This window comes from Xiphophorus hellerii, chromosome 9 (genome assembly GCF_003331165.1).
Source record: "Xiphophorus hellerii strain 12219 chromosome 9, Xiphophorus_hellerii-4.1, whole genome shotgun sequence".
In the NCBI taxonomy this organism is placed as follows: domain Eukaryota; kingdom Metazoa; phylum Chordata; class Actinopteri; order Cyprinodontiformes; family Poeciliidae; genus Xiphophorus; species Xiphophorus hellerii.
The window spans coordinates 13,478,533-13,498,999 of NC_045680.1; the positions used below are offsets into that span (position 1 = coordinate 13,478,533).

Genomic DNA, 20,467 nt, shown 5'->3' on the forward strand with positions numbered 1-20,467 from the left:
GTGCTGAAAAGTGCAAAACAAGCATTTGATCCAAAAAAGCAATCCCATAGCAACACAGTTGTGATGAAACCCAGCTTCTTTCCCGACTGTTTACAAATTCAGACGAGCAGAAGACAGGTTTTTTCTATTAAGAGTGAAGTGTATGGAGATAAACGCATCACATGCTGTGCCAAGAATGAACCGTCCACTCCCGTGGGCTCCGTTCGCGGTCTCACCCATCGCACTGCCTGACTCCACGTTTTGCATGAATTAAAAAAAAAAAAAAAAAAAAAGCAAAACCTCCTGTGCTTCAGTATTCTTTATTTAGTAATGCAGTGAGTTGTCACCATTGTTGTTATTTTATATGGTCTTATTGTCAACAATCACTCAAGTGCCAAATAAAATGTGATGAAGACAAAGATGGAGTATAACGTCAGCAAATTAGCAAAAGTGGAATTTATATAGAAAATAAAGCAAATACATTTTCTTTCCATCACTTATGACTTTTATAACCAAAATGATTGGCTATCCAGTGACTGTTAAATCATTACATATATTTATATGTCCTTTCAATAAATAGATGTACAGTATTTGATATTACATTATCTGCTTACAAATACATTGTCCATTCCACTCACAAACAACCAACAATGTCCATCATTTTGAGTTATGACAACACCAACAGCAAAAATATAGACACTATAGACACACACAGAAAGAACGTCCTCATGTCTGCTGTGGGTTGGAAGGCACTTCCTTGGCAACACATTGATCCCTCTTCCGTTATATGGCGACCTGGAATTTAAATCGCAACACAAAAATGCACAGTTAAATATTAGCAGTTTCTGCACTTTTCAAAGTTTTATGTTTTATCAAAATCCCGTGGCTCAATGCTGGATCTGGAGATTTGATCACATCTTCACATCTTTTCACATCTTTCTAAGGAACTCGTGTTGTCAGCTTCTAAAGATGGATCATTACTGGGCTGCCAAAGTTCACTGAGAAATGACCAGAATTGCCGAATCATGACTCATTTCATACGTCTTCTGAAGTTCGTCAATCGTGACACACGTGAGCTCTCAGAACAATGTAGACAGCATCCTATTATCTGATTCCTGAAGATGTGTCAGTCTCTTCAATTACATTATTACCAGCTAAGCCCAATGACCATGAATGACCACTTAGGGAGATGAACTTGTGTGTGGCAATCACTCATCAGTCTGGACATAATTGCATCCAATGTGAACCCTGCTTTTACCTATGTTAGATTTAAAGCCATCAAGACAGCAGAGAAAGAGGAATTTTTAAAAATCACCTTAAAAAAGGGATGAGCACACATCCAGAATTATTTCACTGACGACATTCAGGGGCCTTCCTTGACTTCAAGGATGCAGTCATGTACTTCTGAAAACATCCGATAATGCTTGGCACTATCTAAAGTTGTTCATATGATTAAATTACATAAATTCTTTATTCCAGTTATGGGAAAAATGTAGAGGAGTGATACTGTTTCTAATGTTTGGCACACTTAAACACGTCAGACCATTAAGTACATTTTAATATCAGACAACAATAGCCTCAAAGAATACAAAAAAAATTCTCAAGTGATTTAATCTATTAGGCAAAAAAATCTATGTCTACCAGCCCGTTGCAATTGTGAGAAAGTAAATGCTCCCAAAATGTATGAACTACTTTTGCCTCCCTGGGGAAGTGGCATGTGTCAACAAGTGTTTGTGCTAAGTGGGAACAAGTCTTTTAAATTTCTGAGAAAAAATATTGTCCATAATTTTGAAAGACTTTTATTTGTGAATTTTTAAAATTTCAACACATTTGAGGATTTCAATTTTCATTTATCGTTACTCAAAATCATCCCAATGTGCATGTCTGTTTTCTTCCTATCCTAACAATTTAAGTCCAAGTTTAACTAATTTAGAAATGTTTCAAAGTAAATGTTGAAGTTATGGTAGGAGAAGATTTCATTCTGGCATAAAAACATTTCAGAGATCAAGGTTAGATCACATTCTGTACAAGATCCAAATGTTGGACAGATGTAAAATAGATATGTTTCTGATTATAGGACGGATCAGTCTTCCTCAGATGAACATCTGACAGATTCACTCTCTGTCAGAGAGTGAATCTCGTCAACACAAAGTATACATCTACGTGTCTATATTAATCATTTATGTTTTATTGAGGGATGTAAAAGACCAAGAGTAACTCAAGAAGAAAAAACAAATACTCACATACAAAACCTATGACTGCATGCAGAGCGGACTCATTGCTAATCGTGTTAGCAATCTTGCACACCTTTTGTAATCTAAAAGAAAGAAATGGTAAGATAAAGATTGTTAGCATCTTCACATGACCTAATCAATTACGAAAATTAAAAGAATAACAGAATAACAGCAGCTTTACTTCAACAAATATCGAGGACAAATAAGAGTCATGATTGAACATATCTGCTTTCACTGCTATTTACTCCATAAGTTTGAAAATTGAAAATATCTCAGAGAAAGAAGCAACAAACACTGAGTTGGAAATGTTTTCCCTGATTTATTTATTTACTAATAAGAAGTTATAGAACCAATCACATTTCCTAAAGTTAGGGAATTTCTAAAATGCAATAAAATCTTTATTTTACATAATGTGACAGCAATGCTGAATACTGTGATAACAATATCAGATCAGTGTTATGTTTTTACTCTGTTTTGCATCTGCATTTTAAATTGTCTAATGATTTTTGTTTTGTTGTAACTAAAATCCTAAGTAGAGACAGACATTTTGAATTAATAGATAAAAGGTATTCGTCAGTCATAGTTAGCTTTAATATCTCAACCACTTAAAATATGTGTCAAGTACGCACAGCAAGGACGGTCAAAGTCTGCTTTACACGTAAATATATTAAGTTTAATTGGTAAGAGTGACATTTTAAATTTTGTATTCAACAAAGTAATGCATCCAAACTTTTGAGATTGTGAAATTGCAAACATTGATTTGCAATGCTGTTTGTGATTTGACATGTTGAACTGGTAATTTCAAAAATTGTTCAGATCTTGCAATCTATTTTTAGGGTTTTTCATTCTATGTGTGTCCATTTTAAAAATTGTGAGAATCAGGATTGATTATCAAATGCATCCATCTACGGCTTTGTCTTTCTAAGCAATGATGCGCCTCACTGATTTGTGTGGAACTCCTTAGAAGAATTTTCTATTTTTTATTTCATTTTTTTTTTTTTTTTTTTACAAAAATTAGTTTTTGAACAATGCTTTTTATAATACAGCGATAAGATTCAGAAATTCTAGATACATTTTAGCTCATGCAAGGCAAAGCTGGAAACCACTATTAAATGGTGATGACCATCAGGATGCCACTGCTTGTAAACTGATTATGCCAAAGTTAATAATGTTAGCCTCTATGGTTATTGCTACTTATCCCAGTTCACAACCCAAAGAACCACAGGCAGAATTGAAAGCTGAGCTGGAAATCTTGCAAAGATCTACAGACAAAAGCTCATCTCAGCTGGACAGATGGATTATAAACATGTGTTTTCTTGTTAGATGACCTCATGTCTCAGTCAGCTTTAAAGAAAACACACACACAACCCCTCTTACCCCCCTCCCCCCCCCACCCACTCCTGTCCTCTTCGATTTAACAGAGACTAAAAAGACTCTAGGCTTTTATTAGTTGCAAAAGTCAACAGCTGTGGTAGTGCAACAGTGCCCATGGGTGGGATGACTTGGACATATATGAAGGTACTTTTGATGCTAAAGGACTTGCTGAATTTTTTGGAAGACATTCCATTATTAAGGCAAAACCCACGTATTCATTTTCTACATTTCTTTAATTCTGTTCAGGGTTGTGACCGACTGCTTTAATTTCTAGTATATAGTGAATGATTAAGGATGAAAGAAATTCTATATGTATAAATGTACACTAACATACAAATATTTTTTTTTCGTACCTCTATCTTAGCTCTTGATTTTTATTATTTCTTTAAACTGCATCAGTTGCAAGAAAGATTGCTCTCCTTTAACATAAAAGAGCCAAAGATTCTGACATATTATCAGCAGATTAAGCAAAGCAAAGTTTTAATAATTTGGACATAAAACATCCAAATGGTTCGGACCATGTAAATTTTGGCCTATGTCATTGTTCTAACGAGAAAAAACAGATTATTTGGCGCATTACTTCTCATGTGGCCTTTAAGTGGAAAAACAGATTGGATGCCTCCACTGAGCATTATGACAGCAAAAGCCATCTTAGAAATAATCAGGAGTTGGTTGCTTTGTTCAAAATATTCATAATGGTTGTTAATTTATTGGCCTACGAGATTTCTTTTGTGTTTGCATTTTGGTAAAACTAAAATGATTCAGATTATAAATTTCAGATAAAGATGACCTGATTAAATACAAAAAGGAGATGACGATAGATGATTAATTTATTAAGGGGAAAATGTTATCTTAATCATCTTGATTAAGAAATATACAGTACGTACATATATTTCATGTATATCTGAAATATGCATGCCTCTTTTTTAAAATACAGAATTGTTGTGATTAGCTACATTAATTATTTACAATTAATTAATTAATTAATTAAAGTTTAATTATTTAATTATAGTTAAACTGGCCACACCAACTGAGTTGGCTGAACTGTAGAATCAATGATTAACTTAAGTAGAGCCAGTCTGACGACATGAGGTAGGTTAAAGAGCCTCAAACAGCAAGATGAGAAACAAACTCATCAACATTGTAAATCTAGAAAGAACTACAAAGCCATTTCTAAGCCACACAGGTAAAACCATGATCCACAAAACTCAAAACAGTGGTGACTCTGCCTGGTGTGTCTTTCAAAATATCCCAAGAGCACGTTGACAACTCATCCAGGATGTCAAAATAGACAACTAAAACTCTGCAGACCTCAAAGTCAGCAATGCTTCTACAAAAAAAGAGATCAGGCTAAAACACAACAACCGTCTCATTTATGTCAAAAAACTTCTTGATGGCTCCCAGGAATTTTAGGAAAATATTCAGTGGACCTACAAGGCTATAGTAGAAGTTTTGGATGGATTCATCTGGTGTAAAACTAACACAGAGTTTCAAGAAAGAGAACATCACACTGAGTCCAACATGGTGGTGGTGGTTTGATGGTCAGGACCTGAGAGACTTGCCATAATTTTTTTTTTTTCTTTTTCCAAAATATTTTTATTAGAATTTTCTGCTATATAAACATACAAGAAAAGAACATGAAAAAAGAGAAGAAGAAAAAAAAAAAAATTAACACAATGCCGTCCCTCCCCCCACCCCAAAAATAATTATAATAAAGAAAAACACACAAAACCCCAGGGCTCACTCTCTACACAAAAAGAAAGGAAAGGTTGAGTTTACATGTCACATTGTTTGATAAAATATAGGAAGGGGGACCAAATATCATCGAAGTCTTCAAGTTTTCCTTTTGTTATATAAGTCAGTTTTTCCATTGCCAGGTTGTTGCTCAGTAGTTTGATCCATTCATTTATCTTTGGTATTTCTGGGTTCCTCCATTTCAGAGCAATCAAATGTTTAGCCTGCAGCTGATCCAGAATGCTGCTGCTCGCGTTCTCACTAAAACCAGGAAGATAGAGCACATAACACCAGTTTTAAAGTCCCTACACTGGCTCCCTGTAGCTCAAAGAATAGACTTTAAAATACTGTTGTTAGTTTATAAATCACTGAACGGCTTAGCACCACAATACATTAAAGATCTGCTTTTATTGTATCAGCCTTCCAGACCTCTCAGGTCTTCCGGTTCTGGTTCTGCTCTGCATCCCCAGAATCAGAACCAAACGAGGAGAAGCGGCTTTCAGCATCTATGCACCACAAATTTGGAACAAACTTCCAGAAAACTGTAAAACAGCTGAAACCCTGACTTCTTTTAAATCTCAACTACAAACCCACCTGTTTAGAATTGTATTTGAAATGTAATCAATTACAAATTTATTGATGGAACTTGACTTAATGCTCAACTAAAAACCCACCTGTTTAAGATTGCATTTGAAACGTAATCAATTACAAATTTAGCCTGACTTAATGCTGTGTTTTGATTATTGATTCTATGTTGCATTGTGTTTCTGTGTTCGTAATGATGTAAAGCACTTTGAAATGCCTTGCTGCTGAAATGTGCTATACAAATAAAATTTGATTGATTGATTGATTAGCCTGCAAAAGGCAAAAACTCACAAGCTTCTTTCTCTTTATAGGTACTTTAAATCCATCTGGAAAAATATGCAGTAGGCAAAGTTTACTGTCCATTGAAACATCCTGTTCAATCAAACGAGAGGTGAACACAATAACCTCCTTCCAGAAAGTTTGAAGTTCCATACATTGCCACATACAATGAAAAAGAGTACCCTTATCTATATTACATTTAACACACACATCAGGAATATTTGAGTTGAAATGGTGAAGTTTTATAGGAGTGATATATGTCCTAAACAACCACTTGTATTGCAATAGTCTAAACCTTGTGTTAATAGTTTGCGTTTGTGCCAGTAGACAAGAGTTGTTCCATTCATCTTCAGAGATTTCAGTTTGCAGATCTCTTTTCCATGCTTGTAAATATGAGACTATTTTCTTTTAAGGCTAAAAGCAAGATATTATAAAATTTGGAAAGTAGACCCCTACTCTGATTGTGGTGAGTGGCTAAATATTCTATGGTAGAGAGTGGAGGTTCAGCAGTGGATTTCAGTGACGCAAAAACAAAGCTTCTAATCTGTAAATACTTAAAAAAATGTTTTTGAGGCAGACTGTACTTATTTGCCAGCTGTTCAAAGGACATCAAAACTCCTTCACTATAAAGGTCCCCTATTTTATTTACGCCTTTATTCAACCATATTCTAAATCCTCTGTCTGCTCTTCCTGGTTTGAATCTATTATTTCCCCAAATAGGTGATAGACACAAGAGCTTGGACACCTCATCCAAAACTGAATGTGAGTGGTGCCAAACTGATATTGTGTTTTTGAGAAAAGGATTTTTGGTGTTTTTTAATAGATGTTTAAGATCTGCTGAGTAAAGATAGGATGTCAAAGATAATGTTAATAAGTTGTTCTCTATTTGTACCCAAGAGGGTATGTCACCAGTGGAAAAATAGCAAGTAGCAGCACAAAGCTGTGCTGCATGATAGTACAACTTAATGTTTGGTACTCTAAGCCCACCTTGTTCATAGGGCAGATAAAGAAGAGAGAGTCGCAATCTGGGGCGTTTATTGTTCCATATAAATTTGGTAAAGGCTTTATCTATCGAAGAAAAGAAGGAAGCTGGAATGTGTAAGGGGATGGACTGAAAAAGGTATAAGAACTTCGGGAGAATGGACATTTTAATGATGTTAATACGACCTATCATTGAAATTGGCATCTCATTCCATCTATCTAGGGAATCTAATATTTTCTGCATTAAAGGATCATAATTTATAGAGACTATTTTCTCTAGATCTGGGTTAATCTTGATTCCTAGGTAGGTAAAGCCCTCATAGGTATAAGCAAATTGTGTTTGTATTGGGGGGTTATTTCTGTTAAGCAGTAATAAGGAGCTTTTCTTTTGGTTAACTTTGTAACCTGAGAATTCACCAAATTCCTTCAGAATTTTATCAACAGCCTGAATAGACTCTTTCAGATTAGCTAAAAACAGAACAATATCATCTGCAAAAAGAGACAACCGGTGCTCCACATCTCCAATTTGAATGCCGGTGATTTCAGGGGATTTACGTATTGCCATGGCAAGCGGCTCAATGGCAAATAAGAAAAGGAGGGGGGACAGAGGGCATCCCTGTCGCGTCGATCTACAGAGGCTAATACATGTTGAAAGTTGACCATTTGTTACGACCTTAGCAACTGGCATAGTAATTGAATCCATTTTAAATATTTTTCTCCTAGGCCAAATCTCTTAAGGGTATCAAAGAGATAGCTCCATTCGATCCTGTCAAAAGCTTTCTCAGCATCTAATGATAGAAAGGCGTCGTCCATAGCAAACTGTTTTGCATATAATATATTTAGCAATCGACGGGTATTGTGAAAGGCTTGGCGCCCAATAACAAATCCATTTTGGTCATTCGAGATTAAATTAGGAATATGAGTTTCAATCCTTCGAGCCAAAGCTTTGCATAGAATTTTTGTGTCACAGGACATTAAAGAAATGGGCCTATATGAACCCATTTCTGTTGGGGGTTTACCTGGCTTTAACAAGAGAGAAATAGTTGCCAAACGTAGTGATGGAGGCAGGATGCCTTTTTCATAAGATTCATTGAACGCTTCGAGTAGAGGGGGCAGTAATTTATCTGGAAATTTCTTGTAAAGTTCAATTGGAAGGCCATCGGGGCCAGGTGCCTTACCCGAATTCATGCGGCTTAAGGCCATTTTAAGTTCTTCAATACTCAGCTTTTCATCCAAATTGTTCTTATTCTCTTCTGACAGAGTTGGAAATTGAAGTTGGTCCAGAAACTGTTTCTGTTTATTTGTGTTGTCTAGATATTGGGATGTATATAAGTTTTCATAATATTTTGCAAATGCATCGTTTATACTTTTTGGATCTACCAGATTTTCACCATTATTTAATTTGATTGAATTTATAGCCCGATTCGTCTGTAACTTTTTAAGCCTCCAAGCTAAGAGTTTACCTGCCTTCTCACCCTGATCATAATATGATTGTTTTAACCACAGTAGATTAGTTGCTATTTTGTTGGTAGTGAGCTCATTATATTCCGATTTTAGTAAAAGAAGTCTCCTATATTTGTCAGCGTCATTAGAGTGATACAGTTGCTCTTGTAATTCTTTGATTTGTTTTTCAATGTTTTTTAATTTATTCAAATGTAGTCTTGATTTATGCCTAATATAACTCATTATTTCCCCCCTTATATAGGCTTTAAAGGCTTCCCATTTTATTGATGCACTGGTTTGGGTTGTATTAAAATTGAAATACTCAGTTATCTTCTCTTCGAGAAATTCCTCAAATTCTTGGGATCTAAACCATTTAGCTTGAAATCGAAATGGGATTGAAGACCGGCAATAATTTGGTAATTTTATTGACAGAATAACTGGGGCATGATCAGAAAGTAGAATAGCTTCATACCAACATTTTTGAACTGTAGATAATAAACCGGAGGAGACCAGAAAATAATCTATTCGTGAATAAGTTTTGGAAGTGCTTGAAAAGCATGAGTACTCTGTCTTATTTGGATGAAGTTGCCTCCAAACCTCCACTATATTAAGATCTTTCATATATTTCTCGACAGTTTTCCTGGCTTGTTGGTGGGATATGACAGAACTATTTGAACGGTCTATTGCAGGGTTTAAAACACAATTGAAATCTCCACCAATTATAAATGAACCATTATAAGCTGACATGGTTAAAAACAGATTTTGGTAAAAGGTAGGATCATCCTCGTTGGGGGCATATAGACATAGAAAGTTGACCAATGTAGAGATTATAGTCCCACTAAGAATGATAAATCTCCCTGCCGGGTCAAGGTATTTATTTTTAAGTTCAAATGGAATTGATTTGTGGATCATTATTATTACTCCTCTGGCGTGAGTTGTAAAACTAGAGGAGAATACCTGTCCCGGCCACCTAGATCTAATTTTATTTACATCCTTTTCAATCAAGTGTGTCTCTTGTAAAAAAACATATTGTAGTTTTCATCTGTTTGATCCTGCCCATCACTTGTTTAAGTTTTACCATTTTGTTCAGACCTCTAACATTCCAACTAGATATATTGATTACCGGGCAATCAGACATAAATCGTGTACTTGGAGATGTAAACAAATATAATGCATTGGCCTCTTCTTATTCTCACATTCAAGTCATGTAAAGTCAACAAAAAAACTGTACCCATAGTGAGCCCTTCATCCCAAATCACCACACATTTCCCCAAACGAAATGTGGTGTTAATCCCTTCTGAACATTGAACTCAGGTTATATGAAACGTTGCATCCACTAAGTGGGTAACGTAAAAGTCCACACGCATAACGAAGGTAATATGTGGGTTGGCTGGCCGAACAAAGAATAATTTGACCAAAATATTAATAGTTAAGGCTAGATTTGGTAACAATACAAAGGTATCATAAAGAAATATTAATAGCAGTGTTCATGCTTTCACATACATCAACAAAACGTTTGTCAACTTACAATATTGTCCACTGCAATTTGTTCCTTTTGTATCCATTGAGGGGAAGCGATGGGCACACACTATGTCCTGGAGTTATTCTCTGCCTGTGGGCTTATTCCATCGATGTATTTCTCGGCTTCTTCCACTGACTTGAAGATCCGTCGCTTGTCATTGTGTGTGATGATCAGATGAGCTGGATACAAAATACCATACCGGACTTTAAGGGCTCGAAGCCGGGCTTTCACTCCATCAAAGCGCCTCTGCAGCTTGCGAGTCTCGGCCGAAAGGTCAGGGGAAAAGGTGACACGGTGATTCTCATAATGCACTTCCTTCATTTTCCTGGCGGCTTTCAGAGTTATATCCCGGTCTCTATAACTCAGAAACTTCATTATAACAACTCTTGGAGCCGAGGCTTTAGAGCTGAGGGGCCCGATCCTGTGAGCTCTCTCCACGCATCGGGAGGAGGTGAAGTCCTCACCTAGTGTTTCTCGAAGCCATGTCTCCAGAAAGCCACACAGATCCGCTCCCTCGGATTTTTCAGGCAGCCCGACCAGTCTCAGGTTGGAGCGTCTGCTCCTGTCTTCTTGCTCCGCAACTCTATCACCAAGCACCTCCACCGTTCTCTCCAGTGATTTAACTCTGCTTTGAAGGGAAGTAACGTCATCCTCTACTTCAGAGGTGCCCAAAGTCGGTCCTCGAGGGCCGGCATCCTGCATGTTTTAGTTTTCTCCCTGGTTTAACGCACCTGGATCCAATGACGGCTCGCTAGAAGGCCTAAGAAGAACACTGACATGCTGAAAAGGTTGTTACTACCACCAGGGAGAGAACTAAAAGGTGCAGGATGCCGGCCCTCGAGATCCCACTTTGGGTACCCCTGCTCTACTTAATTCGCACTTCTGTTTCCCCAGTTCTCTCAGTGAGCGACTGCATATCCCCTTTGATATCCTGAATTGCTTTCATCATATCAGCAGATTGTTTGTTCATATCTTCCTTCAGCAGGTTAATTGCTCTGAGAATATCATGGTTGGTCGGAGCTTCTTGAGCCTCTGTCGAGTTAGCCGGTGCTGTCTCGTTAGCATGAGCTACATTAGCCGCATTCTCTCGTGGAGTCGCTTTAGTTGGTTGTTTAGTTGGCATTTTTCGGTGGCATGATCCCCACTAAACGTTTTCCGTTGCCATAAACGAGCGAAATTGTGAATATTGATCTTAATTACGGATTCATTTAAGGATTTAACAGCGAGCCATACGCACATGCACCTTTTCACTGAGACGCCATAACCGGAAGTTCCAGACTTCTTCTTCTTCTTGTTTTATGGCGGTTGGCAAACAACTTATAGGTGCATTACCGCCACCTTCCAGGTTGGAGTATGGATCACACGCTTATACCCTCCCCATAATACCCGTTCTTCTTAGAAATCTAAAAATACTCTCAAATATTATATCTCCTGATGATTTCTGAAATATTTCTTCTAAATCTAATTTACAATTATTCAACTCATTAACCAACATCTCTCTCTCTCCCTTACATACTTATTGCACTCTAAAAATACATGTTGTATTGTTTCCATCTCTCCACAATATTTACAACAACCTGTACTGTGTTTATTAATTAACTTAAGAGTACTATTTAACCTTGTGTGCCCAAATCTGATTCTGGAAAAAATATCTTCTTCCCTTCTATTCCTATTACCTTTTCTATACCCCCCAACTCTTAGTTCCAGACTTGCCATAATTGATGAAACTATGAATTCTGCTCTCTGGCAAAACATCCTGAAGGAAAATGTCTGACCATCAATTCTTCCCCTCATGCCTGGTTTTCGCAGCAGGACAATCCAAAGCCGGGCACTAGGTCTGCTATTGAATAATTCAAAAAATAAAGTCTAGGAAGTAGTCTGATCAAAGTTCAGATTTAAATCTGGACCATGCCTCAAAAACATAAGCGTGAAAGCAGACTCTATGATCCAAAGTCCCTCCACTCTCAGGCAAAATACATCTAAATGTGGCACAGCCAGTTATTAGCATTGGAGGGAATTATTTTTTCATATTGGGCTCGATTGGTTTAGATTACTTTTTTCCCTTGATAAATGAAATCATCATTTGAAAATTGCTTTTTGTATTATCTCTGGCTATTTCTGTCTTCTAAAAAAATAGTTTGATGATTTGAAAGACTTAGGTTGGACAAAAAAGAAAAAGAAAATTTCCAAACTAATAAGATATTCAGTTTTTTTCTTCTTTGAGAATGTGAGGCTTATTGATGTGACTTACAGTACTACTTAATAATAATAATAATAATAATAATAATAATAATAATAATAATAGGCCCATTAATACTGTGCTTGGGTGCCATGTTAATGGGCCCAAAATGCTTGTGACCACAGAAGAGAGTTAGAATCACAGTTGAAAAGTGAAAAGAAAGCTATTTTGTCATGACTGATTTCATCTTCACAGTTTTGACTAATAATATCGACATGTCTGTTTTTAATATGATGCAGCCCTATTCAACAACATTTTTTATCTGATCTGAAAAACACTAACCAAAGTTGACATAATATATTCTAAGAAGATGCTTAGTGACCCATGCAGAAACCAAAAGATCTTTATGTTGAAATAACTTAAACTTTCTGCCAACAAAAATGGTTTGCTCATATAAAATGTCAGTCATATTAATATTAAACACACATGTTTTCTCAGCCAATATGGGATAATATTTTATGATAAAAATAGAGAATGAGGCACAAAGAAAACTGATAAAATTAGTGGTCTGTTGAATGAAAAAGCATACACACATGCTGGTGTTGAGCAATCCCTTGTGGTGTAGTATAGTCTGTGAAAGTGTGTTTTGCACTCCGACGAGAACTTGACATGTCCTGCTTGAGAAAAGAGAAGGTTACATTAGGTAAAATGAAAAGAAGTTCTCTTAATATAACAATTTTTAAGAAAAATACATGACCTGATGCTGTGCTATTGTTTTCCTTCTACTTATCCCAAAATGGGAGTGCTTTTCATAAATCATGACAATTTATACTGAGATCATTTTTGTCTAATGATTAAATATCTCTAGCACTATGGGAGTTTCCTGCTTCAAGATTAAAATAATTTTCTCCAGAGTGCAGAAGGGTCACTCTTTAGCAAGACTGATATGAATTTTATGCCTGATCCAAAACTCGGGTTCATGGAGTTTTCATCTGCTAATTCAGATGTTGATTTCAGGTGTTCTTCTAGGTGTTTTCACCTAGAAGTGAAGATGAAAGCACCTAGAAGAAGTTTTCTTCTAGGTGAAAACACTTAAACGTTGCAGTAGGCAGGTACTCAAGGACAAGATTTTGAGAGGCCTTTTACAGCTCTTTGTGTACTAGCATTTTTATAAGTTCTACAAGTACTACACCAGCAACTTTTCACTGTATTCTAAGTGAATTGCAGTGATACACTAAACTCATGGCTACTCAGCTTTCCCAGCCAGAATGCCAACTTCAGAGGGCTTTATTGTAGACTTTGCAACTGAGAAATCACCTAAACATTGATAAAACCAATGCTGAATTAGTATGCTTTACTGACGGGAGAAATATTAAAATTGTGAGTTTCCAATCAGCAGTCACAGGTCAGGGTCAATAATCTGACCCTTCTGAAAGTTGTCCAATTCTAGTTACCACTTGATTTTTCTAAACATCTCTAGATGTGACTCAAACAAAATATTACTGGTTTTACAATTGGTGACTGTATGATGTGTTTATGATATTTTTATGTTTTCATTAAGCCTTTTGAAATGCCTTCCTCCTCAAATGTGCTGTACAAATAAACTTAACAAATTGATTCTATATGCTCTACAGTAAGGAGCAACTTGAACCTAAATTAATACATCATTTTTTTAATCTTTATAAAATCAGTGGGAAAATAATTTTTTTTTACCTTCCTTTCATTGGCTTACAAAGAAATCCACTGTCTGCTAATACCTAAATGATGTAAATAACTCAACACCTCATAAAAATGCTTAATATTAGTTTTTACTTTAATTAACCACATATTTGTAAGAATTATAGTTTCAAACTAATAAACAAAAAAAGTAACTACACCCCAAAGTGCCTTTACTTTGTCAGTTGTAGACGTATTATTAATTAGTCAGTTTTCAATTTAGACTGAAGCAAAGTCAAGTTCTCAGTTATAAGAACATCTAAGAGTTTCTGCACCAACAATTATGCTTCCAGATTTTCATAGCAATAATGAAGTCTACTCACAGGTCCTGAGACAAATAATCAGCTTAGCTTAGCAATGCCTTCAACTTAATTCTGTCAGCTTCAGACCATGTGCTGTTTCTCTAAACTACTGCCCTGCAGCTAAGCCATGCGACCCCATTCTGACCCAAAGAACAGCATTCACAAAGCTGTCTATGACTTCAGTATACTGTATCTTGACTTGCAGGAATGAAAATGTTTTTCTCAGAGGGGCAAAACTTGGAGAGTCCTGCCAAAAGTTGCATGGGAAAAGTGCCAAATATGTTCTTAAAGTTGTTTCCCAGATAAAACAGTTTTGCAATGTCTGCAAAGGGTAGCAGAGATTCTAGACCAAAATGTTTTCACAAAAATGTTCTTTAGTCGAAGTTTTCTTACCTCCAAAATGCTGAATGAATTTGTTCTTCAGGTCTGCATCTCTAGAAACAATATCTGAAAGAGAAACTTGTGATTAGATTTTCACATCAGAACTATTTATCAGGCCATCAAACAAACAGTTACTGATTTTTTCTTTTTGTATTTTGTGATATTACTCAAAGGCTTCTATTTGGATAACATTTTGAGAGACAAACATAAAATACTGCCAACTATTTGCATTCATCTCTGACCATCTTCCATCCTCCTGTTGAAAAGAAAAACCCATAGCATGATGCTGCCACCTCCACGTCTTATCGCAGGTGGGATCAGGGGGATGTGAAGTGTTAGTTTTCTGCTGCACAGAGGATTCTGCATGCAACTGAAAATGCATCTGGTTTTATTTGATCAGGGCATCTACGTCCACATGTTTGTTTCATCCACTGCAGATCGCTGATACTGATCTGCGAGAAAGCTTGCAGTATCAGAGCTTTCTCTTTGACAAGCCTGACAGCTTAGATGGACAGTGATGTTTTAGAAGGTTTGTAGTTGTTCCACACTCTATTTTTGAAGTATCACTGTGCTGTTAGGCTCTAATTTTATAGCCTAACTCTGCTTTAAACTTTACCCCAACTTTTCCTCAACCTGTCTGCTGTGCTCCTTGGTCTTTGTGATGCTGCTTGTTGTTCTCAAACCAAACTCTGAGGCCTTCAAAGAAAAGCTGGATTTATGCTGTAATTTCAAACAGGGGTATTCTGACATAGATGTTGAGGACATAATATATGAACAAAACACTGTTCAGATTTTGAGTAGAAATATTTCTCAAACAATTTTCCTTACACATCACAATTATGCATTAATGCCAGCAATATACATTAAATTGCATTACATTACAACGTGAAAAAAAGTGAAAAGCTTAAAGAAATGGAATAAAATGCGTGTACATCTGTGAAGCTGAAGCTCCCTCTTTCATTAAGAATCTATAGTTTTAAATTTATTATAAGGGCCAAGAGGTAACCAAACTAGAAATAAAAAACATTCCCTTTATGATTTAATCTCTACTGCAGTGGATTGGCAACCTGTCCAGGCTGTACCCTGAGAAAGACACCAGCCCCATTGAGGCTCTACAAGAATAAGCAGGTTTAGACAATGAATGGAGGGATTTGATCTCTACCCATACTTTATATATTATACTCAAAATTCCAAAAATAAATATGTTGAACATTACATTGTAACATGAAAAAAAATTAAAAAGTTTAAGAGGTAATCATATTTTTGCAGGGCATTGTATAACATGCAAAAGTCCAACAACACAATACCATTGCCGACAGCCTAAAGAGATTATTTTGGGGGGGTTAAATGCTGATCATAATAAGTCCTTGTAATACTTGGTTGATTACACTTTAGTCTCCAGAGTCAGTAGACTGTAATGTGGTCACAAAATGGGAATAATGATTGACAGTCATTACACCAGGCTGAAAACCAGCAGATGTAAAATAGTTTTTGTCTTACTGAATAAATGGCAGCATATATTATTAAAGGGGTATTCCAGGAAAAAATACAAACATTTCTTCAAGTCTAAATATGAAGGTATGTTTATGTAAAATGAATGTTTTGCATGCAGTCCCCTCTATTTTCTAAAAGACTAACAGCTAAGCTTCAACTCCTCTGCTTCTACAAGCTAAAGGTTGCATCATCATAAAAAAAAATATAAAAAAAACCAGATATAAAATGCATGTTTTTGCTTGCCTGATCTTAGTCTCACCACAGCTGTCATTTTGATGCCACAGCCATGGCTTGAGAGGAACACACAGGGAACAACTCCACAACATTTTCCCCCTCATCCTCACTGTGTTTAAAGCCTTCATCATTGCGTGACGATCGTTCTTTCAGTGGTGTCACATGCACCAGTGCTAATATGCTGCCTTTAAAATCCTCAAAAGATAAATTCCATCCAGCCACTGGTCTGAGAAAGGTACTTTTCCAATTGCGCAAGAAGAGGCCAAGCCTTTCAGCTGTGTGCTGTCTGTTCAGCATCGCCAAGGCATGATCTAACTGATAGTGATTATCTTAAACAAACACATTATGTTCATTTTATACACCACACCGAGGTGCAATTCTTAAAAAAATATTAATTCTTGTCTATATGTTGATTTCAGTAACATATAACTGAAATCAGCAGGTTTCAGTTATATGTTACTGAAACTGAGCAGAATAAAAGCACATGTACAAACGATTAACTGGACATAATGCTGTACTTTAAGACAGTAATTGCAGAGTTCCATTAAGCTTTTTTTCATGTACAAGAGACCCCGAATGCCACATTCAATATCTTTCAAAGAAAACAAATTTAGAAATGAAGCACGTTTAGGATACACAGAACACAAAAACGCACCCAGTGTGAGTGAAAAGCAACATTTACAGATGTCATTCATGTTTAAAGATGATCAATGAATCATTCTGAATGAATCATTCATAAGTTTGGCCCCACGATGCTCCTCCTACCACATTTGATGATAGGTTCCTCTACTTATCAGTCATTCACATAAGGGATGATATGTTCAAAACACGTGAAGAAGACATATCTAATCAGAGTAAGTATGATGTAAACTCTTAGTCTTGCACATATGAAGCTTACCTGTGTTAAATGCATTATATAATCATTGCAATCTGAACTGCACATGCAATTTGCATACTTATGTTAAATAGGTATGGGCATTGTTCCCTTGCCTATGAAGATTTGTAGTCAGTAAAATGTCCTGATCTCTTGAATTAACTTAAAAATGCATATAGTTTCAAGTTTCAGTTTAGCCAAACCAGAGAAAGATCCTACATTAAAAGAGGAGCACTGAGCAGACCAATGACAGCTGTCTCCAACAGTAAAATGAGGATTATGCTTTCATCATCAGGTCCTAAAAATAAATCTTATCAGCTTACCTATGAGTCTAGTGTTATCCAGCCTAGGGACATACAAAGGCTTTTCCCGGGAAGAGGACTTGAAGTCTTGTGCTGAGGTGTGGAGTCCACTGCCACAGCGCCTAGACACGGGCTTGTCCCGTTGCTGGCTGTCCTTGATAACCTGTAAAATTAGATCCAACAGGGTCCTTCTCTCATTCTGCTTGACCTGTTTGCTGTCCATGCACTGACCCGAGGAGATGAGCAAAAAGAAGATGGTCAACAGTATGTGCCATTTCCTCTCCACATGCATGGCTTGACTGTCTGAAAAAAAGAAGTTTGGTTGTTGTTAGAGATGTAATCTAAAGTTAAACATTTAACAAGCTGCACACACTGTAATGACATTTTTTTTCTGACGTTTCTACTTTTGCGTAAAACTAAAACACCCATTGTCTCATGTAACACACGCAACCTGTGTTTGCTAGGCATCACATAGAAATGGTGCATGACAGGTTACGCACGATTCTCTGTGGGATTATATTTAGTTTTTCTTTTTCGTTCTTTCTTTTTTAAAACTTATAATGAAGTAAATGCACTTAACTAAATTCAGAACTCACCGGTTGAGGAGATGCTTATGTCCTGGAGAGTGGACACAGTTGTCTTGAGGAAATTCTTTCAGGCGTTGTCTGCGGTTCCGATAAGAGAGAGAAAGAACAGCCTGCAGATTGTGCTCAACGCCGTCTTTCTTGAAAAATTGCGTAGCTATTTATACCGAGTGCCACCTTCTTGAAGGTAATACAATCGATTTCGAGTGGGTGGTAAAGCAATGTTGACATCTTCGGAGTATTTTTTCCCTCTTTGGTCCCAGAGGCACATGTTCACTTTGGCGTGCCCCACACCGTTACGCACAAGAAAAGTTTCATTTGCAATTGATTCGAGCCCATAAAAAGTCGGCGATCCTTTTGAGATAAAGTTTGAGAGGAAGGAAAGAAGAAAACGCGCTTTACGATTGCATTTAAAAATATATATATATCTTGGCGCACAAAAAATACAGGAGCGCAACAGCGCGCAGTGAAGTAGTTCTCCAAAAGGGAGCAACTTGTTGGATGCTGGATGCAGAGAACTGGAGAATCTGAGGGCCTATAAGCTTGCAGTCGAGCTGTCAACGTGCCGATGTTTTTGTTCACTGATGTCCAAGTCTTGTGACCTCCTAAGCGCTGCAGAGAATGCGCCTCCAGGAGCACCCATCCGGCAAGTTAGCTCCCGAACAGAAATCTTTATTTGTGATGCATCTTGGATGAATAATGCCAGGGTATGTAAGGGTCCGTTTAAAACTGGAATTTTTAGAGAGGAAAAAACGAAATAATTCCCTTTCCCTTTAGCTCGGAGCGAAATTAAAAATATATATATTTAGACTAATGCATGACATTTACAAATGAAGTTTTAATTTTGTCCATATTTCATTGATAGTTATAAGTCAAATCCCATTTAAGAAAAAAAAAGAAAGAACAGAGAGGTAGTGGGGCATCTCAATAAATTAAAATGCCTTTGTAAAGTTAATTTATTTCAGCATTTACAATTTATGATACAAATTTATTACACAAAGTCCATATTATACACACAGACTATATTTCCTGTGCTTATTTTAGTTAATTTTTATGATTATGGCATACAGGTACTGACAACCTGCACTGCTTAGGGAAAGTAGAATATATAGAGGATATGAAAAAATGATTCTAATACAGAGCTATTGTTGAAAAATATGTGCATGTATTTGCCCCCAGTGCTTTGTCAGAGCCTCTTTAGCATGAACTACTGCATCAATGCAGTTCTACTGAGGTGTTAATTTAGCCGAGGTTGTTTAATAGTGGTTTCATCTTGCATATCTTCACAACAGTTGCTGTATGGGGTTTAGATGAGGGAAGCCAATGATTCCAAGTTCATTAAAGTTGCCAATTAAGGCATTGTGAGCAGGGATCAGGTCTTGTTCGAAAATGAAATTAGCATCTCCATAATAGAAGTGCACTAAAATTTCCTGGCTGCAGTGACTGTTGACCTGATAAAAAACACTGGACCAAGAACAGAAATGGCAAGGCTCCCCTCCCCAAATCATCACTGACTGTGGAAACTTACCAGTGGAGTTCTGTGCCTCTCCACTCCACCTACCGATTCTTGGGTCTTGATTTCCAAATAAAAGCCAAATTTTACTTTTATCTTAAAGGAGGACTTTGGATACCTGACTGATATTATTTTCTTTAAGATGGCTCTGAAGATGTTTCTGATTCAGGAGAAGCTTAACAGAAGAAATGCAATAGTTGTGTAGATGACTGTATATGGTGGCTCTTAAAGTATTGACACCAGCTGTTTCTCACAATTTATGAATCTCCCTCAAACTCTTCAAAGGGATTTGGATCAAAACCCTTAAGCCTTTAGTGATTTCTGCTACATGTTTCCTTCCACTCAATTTTCTACTAATATGCTTTAATGTAGCCCCTTCTATATTTCCAACAACTTCAGCAGTTACGCTCTGTAGCATACCCTCCAAAAACTGTCAAGTCCCATCATTATGTAGTATATGTTATTGCCATAATAAATAATAAAGCCTTTGTTTTTTATTGCAGTTATTGAGGCAAAAAAAGAAACAGACTGTTTTCTCAGAATGAAAAGGAAAAACTACTACTCAACTGTCAACTACTTTTTGAGTGATCTTTTTTGTGTTTGTTTCTGATGCGAACACATCTCCGTAAAACAGCTTTCGAAGTAATAAAAAAAAAATACTTTATCTGTTTTATTTTACAGTGCACAGTCATAGCCTCACATTCTTGCTAAACTCATTCTTCTTTTTTGTGCATAAGGTTGTTTTAATATTATTAAA

General features: G+C 36.5%; 1 protein-coding gene across 1 annotated transcript; it reads right to left on the minus strand.

Moving 5' to 3' along the window:
* Nucleotides 1–282: 282 nt before the first annotated feature.
* On the minus strand, nucleotides 283–18,759 carry alkal1 (ALK and LTK ligand 1). Its single transcript, XM_032573273.1, has 6 exons — nucleotides 18,210–18,759; nucleotides 17,635–17,916; nucleotides 14,722–14,775; nucleotides 12,904–12,984; nucleotides 2,223–2,296; nucleotides 283–774 (listed from the first exon to the last, which is right to left on the minus strand). Exons 2-5 carry the CDS (start codon nucleotides 17,903–17,905, stop codon nucleotides 2,232–2,234), a joined length of 471 nt encoding a protein of 156 aa, XP_032429164.1. The 5' UTR covers nucleotides 17,906–17,916; nucleotides 18,210–18,759; the 3' UTR covers nucleotides 283–774; nucleotides 2,223–2,231.
* Between the last annotated feature and the right edge of the window lie 1,708 nt (nucleotides 18,760–20,467).

Excerpts from the sequence above, each read along its gene's own strand:
- alkal1 (XM_032573273.1), bottom strand. The coding sequence starts at position 17,905 with ATGCATGTGGAGAGGAAATGGCACATACTGTTGACCATCTTCTTTTTG. Across the intron at positions 12,985-14,721 it reads ATTCATTCAGCATTTTGGAG|GACATGTCAAGTTCTCGTCG; the intron begins GTAAGAAAACTT and ends TTTCTCAAGCAG. Across the intron at positions 2,297-12,903 it reads GGATTGCTCAACACCAGCAT|ATTACAAAAGGTGTGCAAGA; the intron begins GTGTGTATGCTT and ends TCTTTCTTTTAG.